A 15,725-nucleotide genomic window follows, 5' to 3' on the forward strand; every position below is an offset into this window, starting at 1 on the left:
CGCGTTCAGCACACTTGATGCATATGTTGTGCCATTTCATGTGAGGGACCCGATGGACATCAATACTGGAAATCGCGATCAGATAATTGGAATATACATTTTGGGATACCTCCTAGTAAAGCTAAGGAGTAGACTATGACATCAATCCTACTTTGATCCAAAAATGATTTCACATTGATCGCAACGATCAACGTATGTAGTTGCTGACGATCAGAGCATCAAAAAACTACCCCACCCGCTTTGATGCATTCATGATGAAACATAATACCTATTATATACCTTTGATTTTGAAATAGTAACGTGTCCAGGTGAGCAGCGCGAACGTCTTTAGTCAAATTCACATAGCGCTCCATAACTCAGCTTTCAGGAATTAGCCCGGATCACTCTGAAACTATACAATATTCACCACGGGATAACACGCAAACGTATACATGAAAAAATACATGTTGGATGAGTTTACATGTTGGATGAGAGATAGTTACTGTCAAATGAGCCATAGTAATGTCTCCATAGCTATAATATAGAATATAGTTATAGCTTAGGGCTGGGCGATAAAACGATAATTATCGCGATATATTTTAATAATCAATATCGATCGATAATTAAAAGAATTATAATAAATAATAATACTTTTTTTTATTGTGACCTGCAAGAGACAGACTGTCTTTCTTGCCTGCAACTTAAAGTAATGGCTTTGCTTGTCCAAATGACAATACTGACCAAATTGAGATTTATTTTCTCTTGTCCATTTATTTTGTTTGCTTTCTAATTTAAAATATAGTTTGAAACCGTCTGTACACAGTAGGCTATGTGTGCTAGCAGAGCTAGTCTCCAGTCGCGAGTCACGGTGCACATGTGCGGTGGTTTGTCCACCAAAAAAGCGCCAAAAGATAGAAAAGAAACTAGCAGAGCCAGAACTGTAACTCCCCTGGAGTCACAGCCAGCAGAGAAGCCTGTTTACTTTCGCTTTCAAACCAGCTGCAGCCTGAGAACTGGAGTGTGAGGGGATGTAACACTAAAGATGGCGGCAACGACAAAGAATTGCTGCAAAATAATAATAATAATAATAATAATATATATATATATATTAGGACTGTCAGTTTAATTAGATTAATTAATTACACAGCTAATTATTGCGTTATGAAAATGTACTCAAAATGTATTGACTTTTAACACTTTAATCGCTGAAGACACTGTTCAGCGTCTTTCCCCGCCATGCTTATTCTGCCGAAGACGCTGGACAGCGTCTTTGATATCAATATTTCAAAAATCTGTGATCGAAATCATATTTCTCCCCCGGAGACATTATATGTACTGGTGAGCCCCTCTCAACTCTCCAACGGTTCAAGAGCGCCATCTGGTGGCCGATCGGCGGATCGCCCAGGGCAGAAACAGGAAGTGGAAGCTGGTGCTAATTTCAATTCGGTCCGATCACTCGCTAATAGTCCCAGGACTCGAGCTGATCACAACGGATAGCAATCCGTTACCAATAACTCGATAAACAACATGATTTGGACGTATATACTATTATACAACCTGGAAATGGATCGGATATTTCGACATCCCATAATAGAAACATTTCTGTTCCACGCTCATCTCCCAACGGCGCGAGGAAGCTACGGTGAGTTTCAGCGTTATTGTTTAATGTCTTCGATACTAACTGCTCTAATGATCATATCACCCACACTAGATGAATGATATAACGTTGTCCACGGAATTATAAACGACCCCCTCCCCCATCCGGTCAACATCAGATCATACGTAGTAACTCCTAGAAGCACGTCCAGTTGAAATTCTTTATCTCGCACAGATTCCTACCAAACTGTATTTGATCATCAATATAATGCATTTAGGGCTATAAATCAAGTTCTGGAGAAAGCTGCAGAAAACGATAAAAACATACTTATACTTTAGACCGTATATTAGTATGAATATGTGAATGAAAAAGTATAACGTTGCTACACCCTGAACAATAGATATAGGACGTTGAATGGGCCATAGTAATGTCAATTTAGCAATACAAATTAAAAAGTTATAGCCCTGCAAAGAAGGGGAACTTCTCCATGTTAAATAGGGCTGGCGAGGGATGGTAAATTATGAATTTAACCCCGGCGATCAAAGTGTTAATATATATATATATATATTTTTTTTTTATCTCATTCATTCCATAAGAATGTAGAATAAACAAACTTTCTTTTTAAAATGGTCCATTTGCATGCTCTTGGTATCTGATTCTAGGGACATCTATGGATCTCAGGGAATGTATTCCCAGTGTCAGAAATACTGTGTGTGTTACTAGGCTTGAGTAAATTGTAATGAACCAAATGAGAATATCAATTCAATTTTTTTTTGTTACTGTGAATAACACCATGCTAAAATTGACCAGACCTGACAAATCTAAGCAAATGAATAAAGGGAAGATGATTAAACAGAAGGTTTTGTAGATACAGTACTGAATTCTGCCATCCAGACACATGCAATTTGAAATATGATTATAGAATATAAAATATCAGGCCTAAAATGGTTATGCGATTAAAATGCGATTAATTAGATTAATTAATTACAAATCCTGTAATTAATTAGCAAAAAAGAATTAATCGCCTGACAGCATTAATATATATATATTTTTTTTAAAGATTTATTTTTTGGCGTTTTATCGCTTTATTACTACTGGGCAGTCCAGTAGGGAGAGACAGAGGAGAAATGGGAGACAGAGTGGGGGGAAGACATTCGGGAAATAAAGGATTCGGGAATCGAACCCGGGTCGCCCGTGTCGCGGCTGAGCGCGCTATGTGGTTCGCCACTGGGGCGCCCCAACTAATATATATTTTTAATACCGATAACAATATCGATATCGAGTGATATAACATTCTCATATCGTTATCGCGATAAAGTTTTTGGCCATATCGCCCAGCCCTAATATAGCTCTGCAAACATCGTGACACAGTGAAAATTCCTATCTTTTCCTATCTAAAATTCCTATCTTTTAGCGTGGCCCATTGACTACAGGATGAGGATAATAGCTGGCGCTGAATGAGTTAAGGATATATCATAATTTCCCTTGCAATATTTCAATATAAAAAGGAGGACATTCACAATATTCATGCATAATACTGCATATAAATGGATTTTAGTAATGGATGGTCAATACAAGTGATTTGAAAGCTCATAGATTTCTTGAAATGTGTATTATTGCTTGCAACAATTAAGACATGGAAATATTATGCAAACTCAATCATTTCCAACTGTACTAAAACATATATTTATATACATAATGTATTTGTACAACTACAATTATAGTACAACACTGGGCGGCTACGTGGCGTAGTGGGCAAGGCGCTCGCCACGAATGCAGAGACGCTGGGCTCGCCTGTTCGAGCCCAGCGCTCCACATTGCTTTCAGTTTAGCTGGTCGTTCATACTAATACACATTGGCCGTATTAGGGGGTGGGAAACTGATGGGTGGGGATCGGGCGTTGTGGACAGCGACTCCTACAGGTCGGTTGGTGCGCCTGCGCAGTAGAATCAGGAAGTGTCGGGGGCAGCGTGAGCCTCCCACGCGTTACTCCTCGCCACTGAGAGATCGAGCTGCGCAGGTGAAAAGATGCGACTGCTGTTACCTCAAGTACCGGAGGGAACTTGTGCTATGTATGACTTAGTCCACATTGCAACCGGCTTGTGGGAGGCAAGAAACAGCGTTCGTGACAGGGGAGGGTTGAATTGGATGATACGAAATTGGGATGGGAGAAAATATAGAAAAATGGGAGAAAAAGTGGATAAAAAAATAAATTATAGTACAACACTGAAAAGCAACATACACATTAAGTTTCATGAAGCACATGACTTGTAACGTAGTTATTAAATCTAAAGTGGTCGGGCCATTTAGCATTTAGACCGAGATGAACGTTTCGCTCTGCGATTCACTGGATGGAATTGTCAATAAATCCGTATTTAATGCCACTGTCGACAGGCGGAGAAATTGGTCACGCACCGACTTCAATATTGGCCAAACTGTAAGGCTGCAGTATTGAGTAACAACATCGCTTCATTAACCCTTTCACAACCACACTAAAGAAGGTTAACCTTTCACTACCACTGTGGTAGTGAAAGGGTTAACCTTATGTAGTGTGGTTGTGAAAGGGTTAACCCTCTGTATTGTCGCAGTGAAAGTGTTAAAAGCTAACAAGCCACTTCTAAGCTCAGGGAATTACAAACAGAAGGAAGGCGACGAAACGTTTAAGAAGCAAGGTAGATGGAGGAAGTAGAGGAGGTCAGGAGGAATGACCAAACAGTGAAACAGAGGAACTGAGAAGGAACGTCACACACTGGCACAACACCAGCACACTTAGAATGAACGTCTTACACACTGACACAACACCAGCACACTTAGAATGAACGTCTCACACACTGGCACAACACCAGCACACTTAGAATGAACGTCTCACACACTGGCACAACACCAGCACACTTATAATGAATGTCACACACACTGGCACAACACCAGCAACGCACAACGGCTAGGATGCTCTCTGCCAAAAAACGGTTGCCTTATTCGCCTCGCCGCCATCTTTGTTTTCGTGGATCGTTAAGAACGCATTTCAATGAGCTGATGGGCCATGTATTTCAAAACACGAAAACTAGGGCAGTGAAAAACCCTCAGATAATCATGAGCTTGTGATTCTGATTGTTCTTTTGACTACTTCGGTTCTCGAAGTGACAAGTGTTAACACTGAAGTGAACGGGGCATCACCGCATCCGTACCTCGCATTGCATCAAACTTAGACCAACATGGCGGCGAAGTGAACGAGGCGAACACCTGCGTTGCGTGTTAAAAAGCGATGCCGTTATACGTGTAGCAAAGAAACAAATACATAAATAAACACGTACTGTCTTCTACCATCATGCACTCTTCCACTAACTAATCTTCCTTGCCTATTACTACCTACTATATACCTATATGTCTTTACTACTATTCACTCAACACTGCAGCACCCAAGTTTCAACACCGTTTGACGAACATCGTTACTCAGCCGAAAGAGTCGTACCCTTCCTGCTGACTTGTCGTACAGAACCTGTAAGTCGCTTTTGGATAAAAAGCGTTCAGCAAAATGACAAAATGTAAAAATATAAGTGTAAATTAAAATTCGGTAGCCATATTGCCCATTTTACCACATCCCAATCACCCAGTGCATCATGGGGGGAATCATCGTTTTACTGAAACCAAAGCCCTTAGCGTGGTGGTGTTTAGCCCTCCTGATCCCAGTGCAGAGAGTCTAAGACTGGGACTGTACCATCGGCCTGCCGCTCCTCCTCCTCCTCCTCCTCCTGCTGCTGCTGCTGCTGCTGCTGCTGCTGCTGTCGCCGGAGCGTTTTACGTTTGGCGTAATCGTGGTCGACCGGAGCGGCCGTGTAAGGAGGGGATGTCAGACCTGGGGCGCTGGACTCCGGGAGCGAGGCGCCGAGGACGTCGGTGGCCGCCACCGCGCAAACAAGCGAGGAGCGCGAGTCGTCGTCCATCATCATGGAGGGGTTCTTCTCCCTGTGCGGGGTGAGAAGAGGAAGAGGGGTTGGGAGGATGCGGGCTCCATGGTGGGGGTCGAGCCGGTTAGAGGTGGAGGCTGGGAGGAGGATGAGAGGGAAGCTGGCTGCTATCCTGGAGAAGAGTATCTGCAGGTTTCAACAAGTTAAACTTAAGACTTTTTAATACTATATTTTTATATTTAATTCATATTTTAATTCATATTTAATTAATTTAATACCAATTTCACAACCACACTAGCAAAAAAACTCAAAACAAACACATAGCGACACTGAACTGGCGGCGGCACTTGCTGGTTTAAAGTCCTTATCCTTAACACATTCGGGGCCATTGGGATCCGTCTAATCTCACTCTATAAGGCCAGCTTATCATAACAACCTTTCATTGTGCGTGAGGCTGTTTGTAGAGCTAAATCTATACTTTATATTATTGCTATCTGTCCATTGTCATTGTCAATTGACACTATAAACCGTCCCTTCAATATGCCTTAAATAAAAAAAAAAGTCATCAATACGTTCCCATTTTATAGCGTTGTGAATATGAACGTTATAGCAGAATGTTCTGGGGTATTTCCTGGAAGGCGAGATATAGGGTGCTAAGCTAATAACGTTAAATCGAATGGCGTTTCGGTTATACACAAGCTAGAGCTTAAACTCAAAATGCATATTATCGGTATCATGGTCCACCATGAATGCATGAAAGGGGGGCGGGGGACGTCGTTTCTGATTATTGATTACCAATAACGGCATTAGCCTCATACGCTGACCGGGTGGATGGCTATCAAAGCAAGGCCCGACCAGGCTGAAATTGACGTCAAATCGCTCTTACCTGTGGCCGGTTGGACTGCAAAAAGGATTTCCCAGTTATCGATCGCCATCTGGTAGATCCATATGTCCATTGGCTGATGCTATATTCCTTTACTGCATACTGAATTCAGCGTCCCAAAAACTATTCCAGGCGATCGGCTAGAGGCATAGCTTTAGGCTAACAAAAAAGTCAACCCATGAAAAAAAATAAAAATAAAAAACACCGGTCTGTAACAGGGAACACTGCATTATCGAGACAGCGCCCCTAGGAGGATCTGGCCAGTAAGCGTCTAGTTTTTTACCAACGGATTTCCAGTTCCGCGTTCTGCGATCTGATTGGCCACTGACGTGTCTGGTGCGATCTGATTGGTCACTGACGTTTCTGGTCATGTGACATGTGCGCCCAATCGCGTGACGTGCCGATTTCCGCCTCGAACAGCTGCAAACTACCTAACACCTGGGGCGCCCTCGTGGCGCATACCATAGTGCCTCGCGCACCTACGCGGCCGACCCGGGTTCGATCCCAGCACCCGACGTTATTTGTCGCATGTCCTCCCCACCTCTCCTCCCGTTCGCCCTCTCCTCTGTCGGTCCTGCGTGACCAAGAAAAGCTGTAAAAATGCTAACAAATTATATTAAAAAAAAAAAAAAAAAAACTACCTAACGCCTAGTTTATCACTGGTTAAGCTTAGGCGACTCTTTCGAAGTTGGTTAAGGTTAGAGTTTGGAATCAGGGCTGGTGTTCTATCGCCCTTCTCTAAGACAAACTCTAACCTTAACCAACTTCGAAAGAGTGCCTAAGCTTAACCGGTGATAGAAACAGGCGTCACACGATTGGCGCGACCAGAAACGTCAGTGGCCAATCAGAATGCAGAACGCGAAGTGCCTCATTTGCATATATAAACATAAAATTCAGAAAACTTGCAATATATTTTTTCTTAGTTTATATGTACATAAACTGGGAAAGTTTCATAGTGATATCTATTCAAATATTTGTTTTGCCTATTAGGGGGTACAAAATGAGATTACGGTACACATAAAACAAAACATCTCAATTTCTCTAGTACCTCCACACACCAAACTGGCCACGTTTCCTCCTATCCATATACCACAACTTTCTGTTAGAGGATTTTTTTATCTATCACTCATCCAGATTTTTGAACATTTTATACAAAAGATTTATGCAAAAAATATGACTAGGGGGTCATAAAAGGTCATAAATCCCTGTTCGGGTGGCATATCAACAAATCCTCTAACAAAAAGTTAGTTTTTTTAACCCATTCTCCGCCAATCACGTGTTAAGGTGGCTTTCTCCGCCATGCGTTGTCTGCCAATAACGCCGTAAGGCGTGTTTGAGATCAATATTTCATATTTTCGTCATGGTATTCATATTTCACCCACGGAGTCTTGGCTGATGCTGTAGGACTCCGCACAACTCTGCAACGCTTCAATACTGCCACCTGGTGGCCGATCGGCGAGTTGCAACCGGAAGTCGATAATTGTGACCCCGGTGCGTCTCCCTATTCCGTCCGGCCACTCGTTTATCGTCCCGGGACTCAATCCACACACCGTGGACTAGGGCTGGGCGATAAAACGATAACGATAACTATCGCGATAAATTATTTCCTCGAAATAAACATGAAACGTGGTCGCAAAGTTTCGATATATCGATTTTCCAAGCTTGGCTCCGTTCAGCCTCGGCTCAGCTCACTCACTAACAACAACCAACGTTACGTGATGACGTGTTTACGCACAACAGCTAACAACCAATCAGTGAAGGAGATGGCCGAGAGCGAAATATACCCAGAAGGAGGTAGGACTCACTCAACAAGGCTTGCTAGGCTAATTAGCTTGCACGCCGATGTTTTATATATTTACGTGCCGAGTATGTGTGTGACGTGAATTCTGAGGCCACGTTTATAGTAGTGGGGATATACAGTGGACGTCGTTTCAATATATTGTGGCGGAAGAGAGTATTTTAGTGTAATATTTAGCACATTGTCATGGAATACAGCGCTTAGATACTACAGGCTTGCTAGGCTAATTAGCTTGCACGGCGACGTTTTATATATTTACGTGCCGAGTATGTGTGTGTTTTGAATTCTGAGGCCACGTTTATAGTAGTGTGGGGTATACAGTTCGTTTCAATATATTGTGGCGGAAGAGAGTATTTTAGTGTCATATTTATTGTCATGAGATACTCCGCTTGCTTAACGTGTAACGTGCGCGGACTGATGACGACATCAACTCGACTTGAGACATTCGCAGCAGCATAAGAAGTTAATTAAACTTGACGGACATTATATCGACGATAATTATCGATATCGAATTATATGAAAATAATTTTATAATTTTATCGCGATAACGTTTTTGGTCATATCGCCCAGCCCTACCGTGGACAATGGATCGTTGCCATAACTCAATAAACGACATGATTTGGGCGTATATTAGTATTATACAAACCGTTGACATGAAAAGAAAAAAGGTAAAAAAAAAATAGTAGTACCGACGTGTTTCGGTTCGGTACCTCAAAAGTACCGAATTCGAATTCGGTACCCTACCACCAATACATGAAATACCCATTTTCCTAGTACCTAGATGGACCAATACGTCCACATTTATTCATATCTATATCCTGCTTCTTTATGCCAAAGGATTTGTTGATATGTCATACATAGCCTGATTTACAGACAATACAAAACTTTAAAGGCGTTTTTCTCAAAATGAGATTTTATGAGTTTGTATTACACATAAAACAAAACATCTCAATTTCTCTAGTACCTCCAGACACCAAACTGGCCACGTTTCCTCCTATCCATATACCACAACTTTCTGTTAGAGGATCACTCATCCAGATTTTTAGGGGGTCATAAAAGGTCATAAATCCCTGTTCGGGTGGCATATAAAAAAATCCTCTAACAAAAAGTTTGTTTTTTAATGTAGTAACATGAAAAACCATGAGAAAATATCTATATATCATCAATTTTTTTTTCTTTTTTCGGGGTAACATGCAAAAAGGGTTCATTTTTAATAGACCACGCCCCCTTTTGGGTAATACAATTATGCAACCAAAAAATTTTTAATACATTTTTAATTTTTGTTTGACTATTCTAAACAATTAAGATGTTTGCAAATGATTTCATCCTTTATAATTGTTTTCCCTATCTAGGGGGGTGGTCTCCCCTTAACACATCCTGCGCCAAAATCGTCGTACAACGTGTTTCAAGGTCATGCTAATTCTGCCATTCCGCACGGCGTACAACGTTATTGAGATCATATTTAATTTTTTCGACATGGTATTCAGAATGCCCTCACGGAGCCTGGTCTGATGCAGTGGGAGCCTGCACAACTCTGCAACGCTTCAATAGTGCCACCTGGTGGATGATCGGCGAGTTACAACCGGAAATGGATCTCTGGTGATCTCGGTGCACCGGGCAAATGCGTCCGGCACTCACATATTGTTGCGGGACTCTAGACACACGTCGTGTATATGGATCGCTGCCATAACTCAATAATCGATATGATTTGGGCATTTATTATTATTATACAAACCGGAAATGGATAGAGTAGATCACCGTCAAATAAGTGGGATCTTTTCCCTCCAGTCTCATCGGCGAACGGTAAGAGGACGCTGACGTCATTTTCAGCGTGAGTGTTTATTATTAATAATGCAAACTGCTCTGATCAATATATCACCCATACTACATAAAGCATTTACTGACGATCACGGAATTATAAACGACCCCCCCCCCCCCCCCGTTCATCCGCGCATGATGAGTCATAACGTTTAGGATCATGTACAGTTGAACATTTTAATATAACGTGTATCGGCAACAAACGGCAGTTGATAAATCTATATATGCATTTATGCCTATAACTCACGTTCTAGGAATTACTGCAGAAAACAATAAAAACATATTTATATTCTAGACGGTATTTTCGTATGAATCTATGATTGAAAAAGTATAACGTTCCTACATCCTGAACGATAGATAATCGATGTTGAATGGGCCATAGTAATGTTAATTTAGCAATACAATTAAAAAAGTTATAGCCCTGCAAAGAAGGTGAACATCTCCATAGGCTTAGAGTGGTGGAAGAGATCATACATTGATGGATATAAGCGTGGCAGTTAATGTGTTAACACTTTGGATGCCAGCGACGCGTTTTGTCATTAGTTCATGCCGACCTTTGAATGCCACCAACGCTATATAGCGTTTGTTTGTCGTATTTTTTTTAATTGGCGATTTGAATTCATATTTCATCAATCGAGCCTCAGGTTAGTGTTGCAGACTCTCTCTGAGCTCAATTGGGAAGATACCACCCCCTATCGTCTCTCCCTGTGTAACTGCACCCCATTAGTTTAGATGGCCAGCCTCCTCATGTTACTTTTCCGTCAAGCCAACTGAAGAGACCAAGTGATCGCCGGCCCGGAAAACGCGTGGAATATATATTTACAGTACCCAATGCTGAATCAATAAACGCGATCGATATTTGGAATGGCGATCAGGAATTGGAATAATCTTTTTGGAGAACATCTGATCTGAGGTAAGGAATCTATTTTACCAGTCTTGGGATAATCAGAGCTTTTTTCACAGCTATATCAACGTGTCCCATATGTGTGTGTGTGCCGCTGATCAGGAAATGAGAATCGATATTTCAGCCCGCTTCTATAGCGTGCATAAGTACACATATACTATCGATAATAGTATTTATTTGAAAACAATTCATAAATAGGCTGAAAAATTACAACGTTTGTGTATTCCAGAATATTCCAGTAAAGGGCGATTATCACAGAATCTATATATTTTCCTGAAAAACGAGGGCTTTTCAAAATGCTATAAAACGGAAATGAACCGATTAAAAAACAATCCGTTACAACAATGTTGACTGCAAACAAGTCATTGATAAACGACGGGCAGATTAGACACATAGCCATCATTTAAGACAGAGATTATGCGTTCACAACGCTATCATTGAAGTGGGTGGTGGCATTTAACCACGTTTTACCATGTTCACCAGTGGTAATCAAAGTGTTAAGCAACTAAATGTGGTTTAAAGTCCTAAGCAACAAACAATATGGTTTAAAGTTCTTGAATCTTTCTGCACCAAAAACGAGTATTATCATGTTTCAAATCCAACCATTCAGTGGCAAAAACTAGTTCTCGTTTTTAGATCCTTTGATCTTTTTCCTTTTATCCCCATTCTAAACACTCGCGCGGACCTCCCTGTGTCTCCCTGGCACCGCTGCCTACGTTAAAATTGCAATGACAATCGAATCCTGCCAGGTGGCAGTATCACCTACCTTTTTAACTGGGTCTTTCTCTCTGTGAATCTGGCTGCAGGAACTCCTCCCCCTCAAAGTGGTCAGGACACAGCAATCAGTCTGAGATTTGATCGCCTCAAAACTATTGTTTCCCGTATGATAGCCATGCCCAATATACACAAGTAAAGACGACTGGTATTAATCATTTTGGAGTACCTTCTGACTAAGGTAAGGTCTATTTTAAGTTTATTTGACCGAACCTAAAACATGCTTTTGTATCGATCACAGTGTCATATTTTACCATTGTCATTTTGTTGCCATTCGAACACCACCTCACCCGACCAAATCCGTGCCTTGGTTCTCGAGTTACATGACGATATGTCTGGCGAGCGACTTTTTACACGCAAGCGGCAGATGACCACCCCGGACTCCCGGCGCTCCAGAACTGCCAATCATCCGCCAATTGCATCAGCGTTGTAGCCAATGAGTAGCTTTCCAATGATACCCCACGTGGGGGGGTGCGAATAAGGGATCTAGATGAAAGTTGGCAAGCGAAAACCAGAAGTCAATCAGATTTAGAATGAATGGCCGTGGATGAGGAAATGGAATTCTGGAGAGCTTTTTTTTTGGCACACGGTTTACCTGGATCTCTCTCAAAGAGCCATTTCCGAACTGATTTTTATAAAATTTGGACCTGTACTACATAAGACTTCAGGCTATGGATCCGCTGCGTTTTCCAGCTTATACCAATTTTTTTATTTGCTATGGATCCGCTGCGTTTTCCAGCTTATACCAATTTTTTTATTTTCTTCTTTTGCAACTGCTACAGAAAAATTAGAGTACACAAGTTCAAGTTAAGTTCAGACTATGTTACTCTATTTCATTAGCACCTTTTTTGCATTAGTAACTTCAGAATGTTATCTTTCAAAAGAGACCAGGCTTATGCATGTGCTATAAGCATAAAGTATAAAGATAAGCTTTGCAAAAAAAGTATGCAGTCCTCAAGTTCAAGAAAAAAAAATTGCCACTTTTATGGGTGCCTGTTAATACCCCACAGATACCCTGTATGAGGAGCTAGCCGAGATGAGGAGTATGTTCAGCCAGACTCATACTCCCCGGGCTCATACCCCCCGCCTCGGCTGGTCCTGCGTGTCAGCGGCCATCAGGCTCCACGGTTGGGGGCATGGACTGCTGCTTACAGCTGGAGAACTAACGGCTGCAGAACTATTAGGAATGTCTGACCACTTAACCACCAAGTGTGTTTGACTCTCAACACATTGGGCGCCGGGGATTGTGCCCATCTTATACCACTCTCTGCCACCGTTGAAAGCCTATGGAGATGTTTACCTTCTTTGCAGGGCTATAACTTTTTTAATTGTATTGCTATATTGACATTACTATGGCCCATTCAACATCGATTATCTATCGTTCAGGATGTGGGAACGTTATATTTTTTCATTCATACATTGTTGTGTTAATACCTTCGAGAATATAAGTATGTTTTTAATCTTTTCTGCTGTAATTCCAAAAACAGTAGTTATAGGCCCTGAAGCATACATAGATTATCGATTGGCGTTTCTTTCCCATACACGCTATATTAAAAAATTCAAATGTATATGATCGGTATACATTATGCTTCATCATGCATGGAGGAAAGGGTGGGGGGGGGGGGGTCGTTTATAATTCCTTGATCGTCAGTAACGGCTTTATTTACTATGGCTTGATATATTGATCAGACTGTTTGCAAACAAGGAAATGCACAATCGGGTTGAAAATAACGTTACTGTTCTCTTACCGTGCGCCTATGAGACTGGCGGAGAAAGATCCCAATTATTCGACGCCGATCACCTAGATCCATTTCCGGTTTGTATGGCGCAATAAACGCCAAAATCATATCGATTATTGCGTTATGGCAGCGATCCATATGCACTATATTGTTTGTCTGTAGTCCCGTAGCGAGATGTGACTGCCGGAGGAATTTCCTCGACGCACCGATGACACTTTCCGTTTTTTTTGTGTGTAACTCGCCCGACCATCCACCAGGCGGCGGTATTGAGGCGTTGCAGTCCCATTTAGGGTTCCGCTAAGGCACCGGGGGTTGGGTGGATGAATTATGAATGCCATGGCGAAAAAAGTAAATATTGATCTAAAAAACGCTGTACAGCGATGTTGCGGTCAACGCATGGCGGGCAATAACGCTGGAAAGCGATTTTGGCGACCGATGTGTTAACACTTTGAGTGCCGTGGGTTAATTCACATTTAGTCCCTTGAATGCCACCATCGGCGTCAATGTTAACGTTAATATCGCCTAATCTATGTTTTAAATTATGGCTATGTGTCTAATCTGTCCCGTCGCTTATCAAAGAATCATTTTCCAGTCAGTGTTGTCAAGGCAGATTGGTTTTTTATCGCTTCATTTCCGTTTGAGAGCATTTTGAAAAGCACCCGTTTTCAGGTGAAAAACAACCTATTCTATGATAATCGCCTTTTACTGGAATATTCCAGAACGTTGATATTTGTCGGCCTATTTATGAATCGTTTTCAAATAAACGCTAGATGATCAATAGTATATTTGCACGCACGCACGTTCGAGCCGCACGCTGATAATAGCTGCTTTCATTTCCTCATGGATTTTACAGTGAAACAGCTAGAGCACATATCACAAAAAAGCTTATATCTCTGTGAAAACGAGTCTGATTATCCTAACACTGATAACATAGATTCCTTACCTGACATCAGATGGTATCCAAATGGTATATTCCAATTCCTGATCACCATTCGAAAAAATCGATAAGTATATTGATCCAACGTGTGTACAGTATAACCCATGCTTGCCGCGGCTCAGAGGCTCCAGAATGAACTCTGGTAACTCCGGCTGCATCAGTGGACTGGAAAATGTGGACTGGAATATTTTTTTTCCCCCATCCATTTTCATTGAGTCCATTCCAAAAGGGTGATTTACCATCAGCGAGACGATAGGGGGCGCTTTTTTCACATCTGATCGCCGGCGGCCCCTGGATTTCCAACGGTAGGCTCGGGTGATGCAATATGATTTCAGATAAAAAAAAAGAAAATCCGAGAAAAGCTGTGACGTGGCTTTCAACGTCACAATCGTAAACCCGAGATTAGCCGTGAGTGGCGCTCAAAGTGTTAACCACCAAAACCTGCACAGACTATAATGTATATTATGACCGATAGGGTACAGACCCAATGGAAACACCTTGTGTATACCGTTTACTTTACTCATAGTATATATATATTCAGATTCAAACATTTCTTATTGCCAATATTAATTGTAATATAATGTATATTATGACCGATAGGGCAAACAGACACTCATCTGCACCTTTGTTTATACAGTTTCATTTTCTCTATTTTATATTCAGATTAAATTTTATTTCCTATATTTGTGTTTTTCTTCTATTACCCTGACCATACCTGTACCCCCACCCCGTGCTGCTATGACACCCGGATTTCTCCCAAGGGGATCAATAAAGAAATATCTTATTGGGAGGCCTAAGGGACAGTTTGCCACATGAATTGTCTCATTTAAAGGTATCTCACTTCTCGTGGGACCTGGGCATGCTCGGCATGCTCTTCTCCTCTCCCCTGGCGAACGGCCCCATGGCCGCCTCCACCAGCATGGAGAAAAACAGCTCGTGCTCCAGGTCGGGCTCGCCGGCCTCCAGCAGCTTCAGGGTGGTGGCGGTCAGGCGGAAATACAGCTGGAGGGGAGAAAAGGTTGCAGAGTGAAGAATACATCTCTAGAGGATCTGCACGGCGGGGGGTGGTGCCTTTGGAATACAGCTAGCATAGCGTTTAGGGATGGGCATTTTTAAGAAGAATCCAGATCGATTGATCGCATGCTATACTCGAGTGATCGTGTATTACTCGAAAAGGGGAAAAAAAACTTCAAAAAATAAATATATATATATATATATATATATATTTTTTTTATACTTACTTTTGTTCATTCACGTATATGTTTAAGGAAACCAACCAACAGTTATAATCTTACACATACATGTGAAACAAATATGTAAAAAAATAATATATATTTAAAAAAAAAAATTTCTTCATAAAGATTATTAATAATTTAAGATTGATTTTTCTC

The 15,725-nt window shown here is 41.5% G+C and overlaps 1 protein-coding gene across 1 annotated transcript in view; it reads right to left on the reverse strand.

The window, feature by feature from the left end:
- Window positions 1–15,725, reverse strand: part of cabin1 (calcineurin binding protein 1) — a 247,311-nt gene that overhangs the window by 139,888 nt on the left and 91,698 nt on the right. The window contains 2 exon segments of the mRNA XM_084323492.1: window positions 5,292–5,539; window positions 15,176–15,336. Of these exon segments, the coding sequence (XP_084179618.1) occupies window positions 5,292–5,539; window positions 15,176–15,336 (409 nt within the window).

This window comes from Notolepis coatsorum (assembly GCF_963971535.1).
Source record: "Notolepis coatsorum genome assembly, chromosome: 10".
NCBI lineage: Eukaryota > Metazoa > Chordata > Actinopteri > Aulopiformes > Paralepididae > Notolepis > Notolepis coatsorum.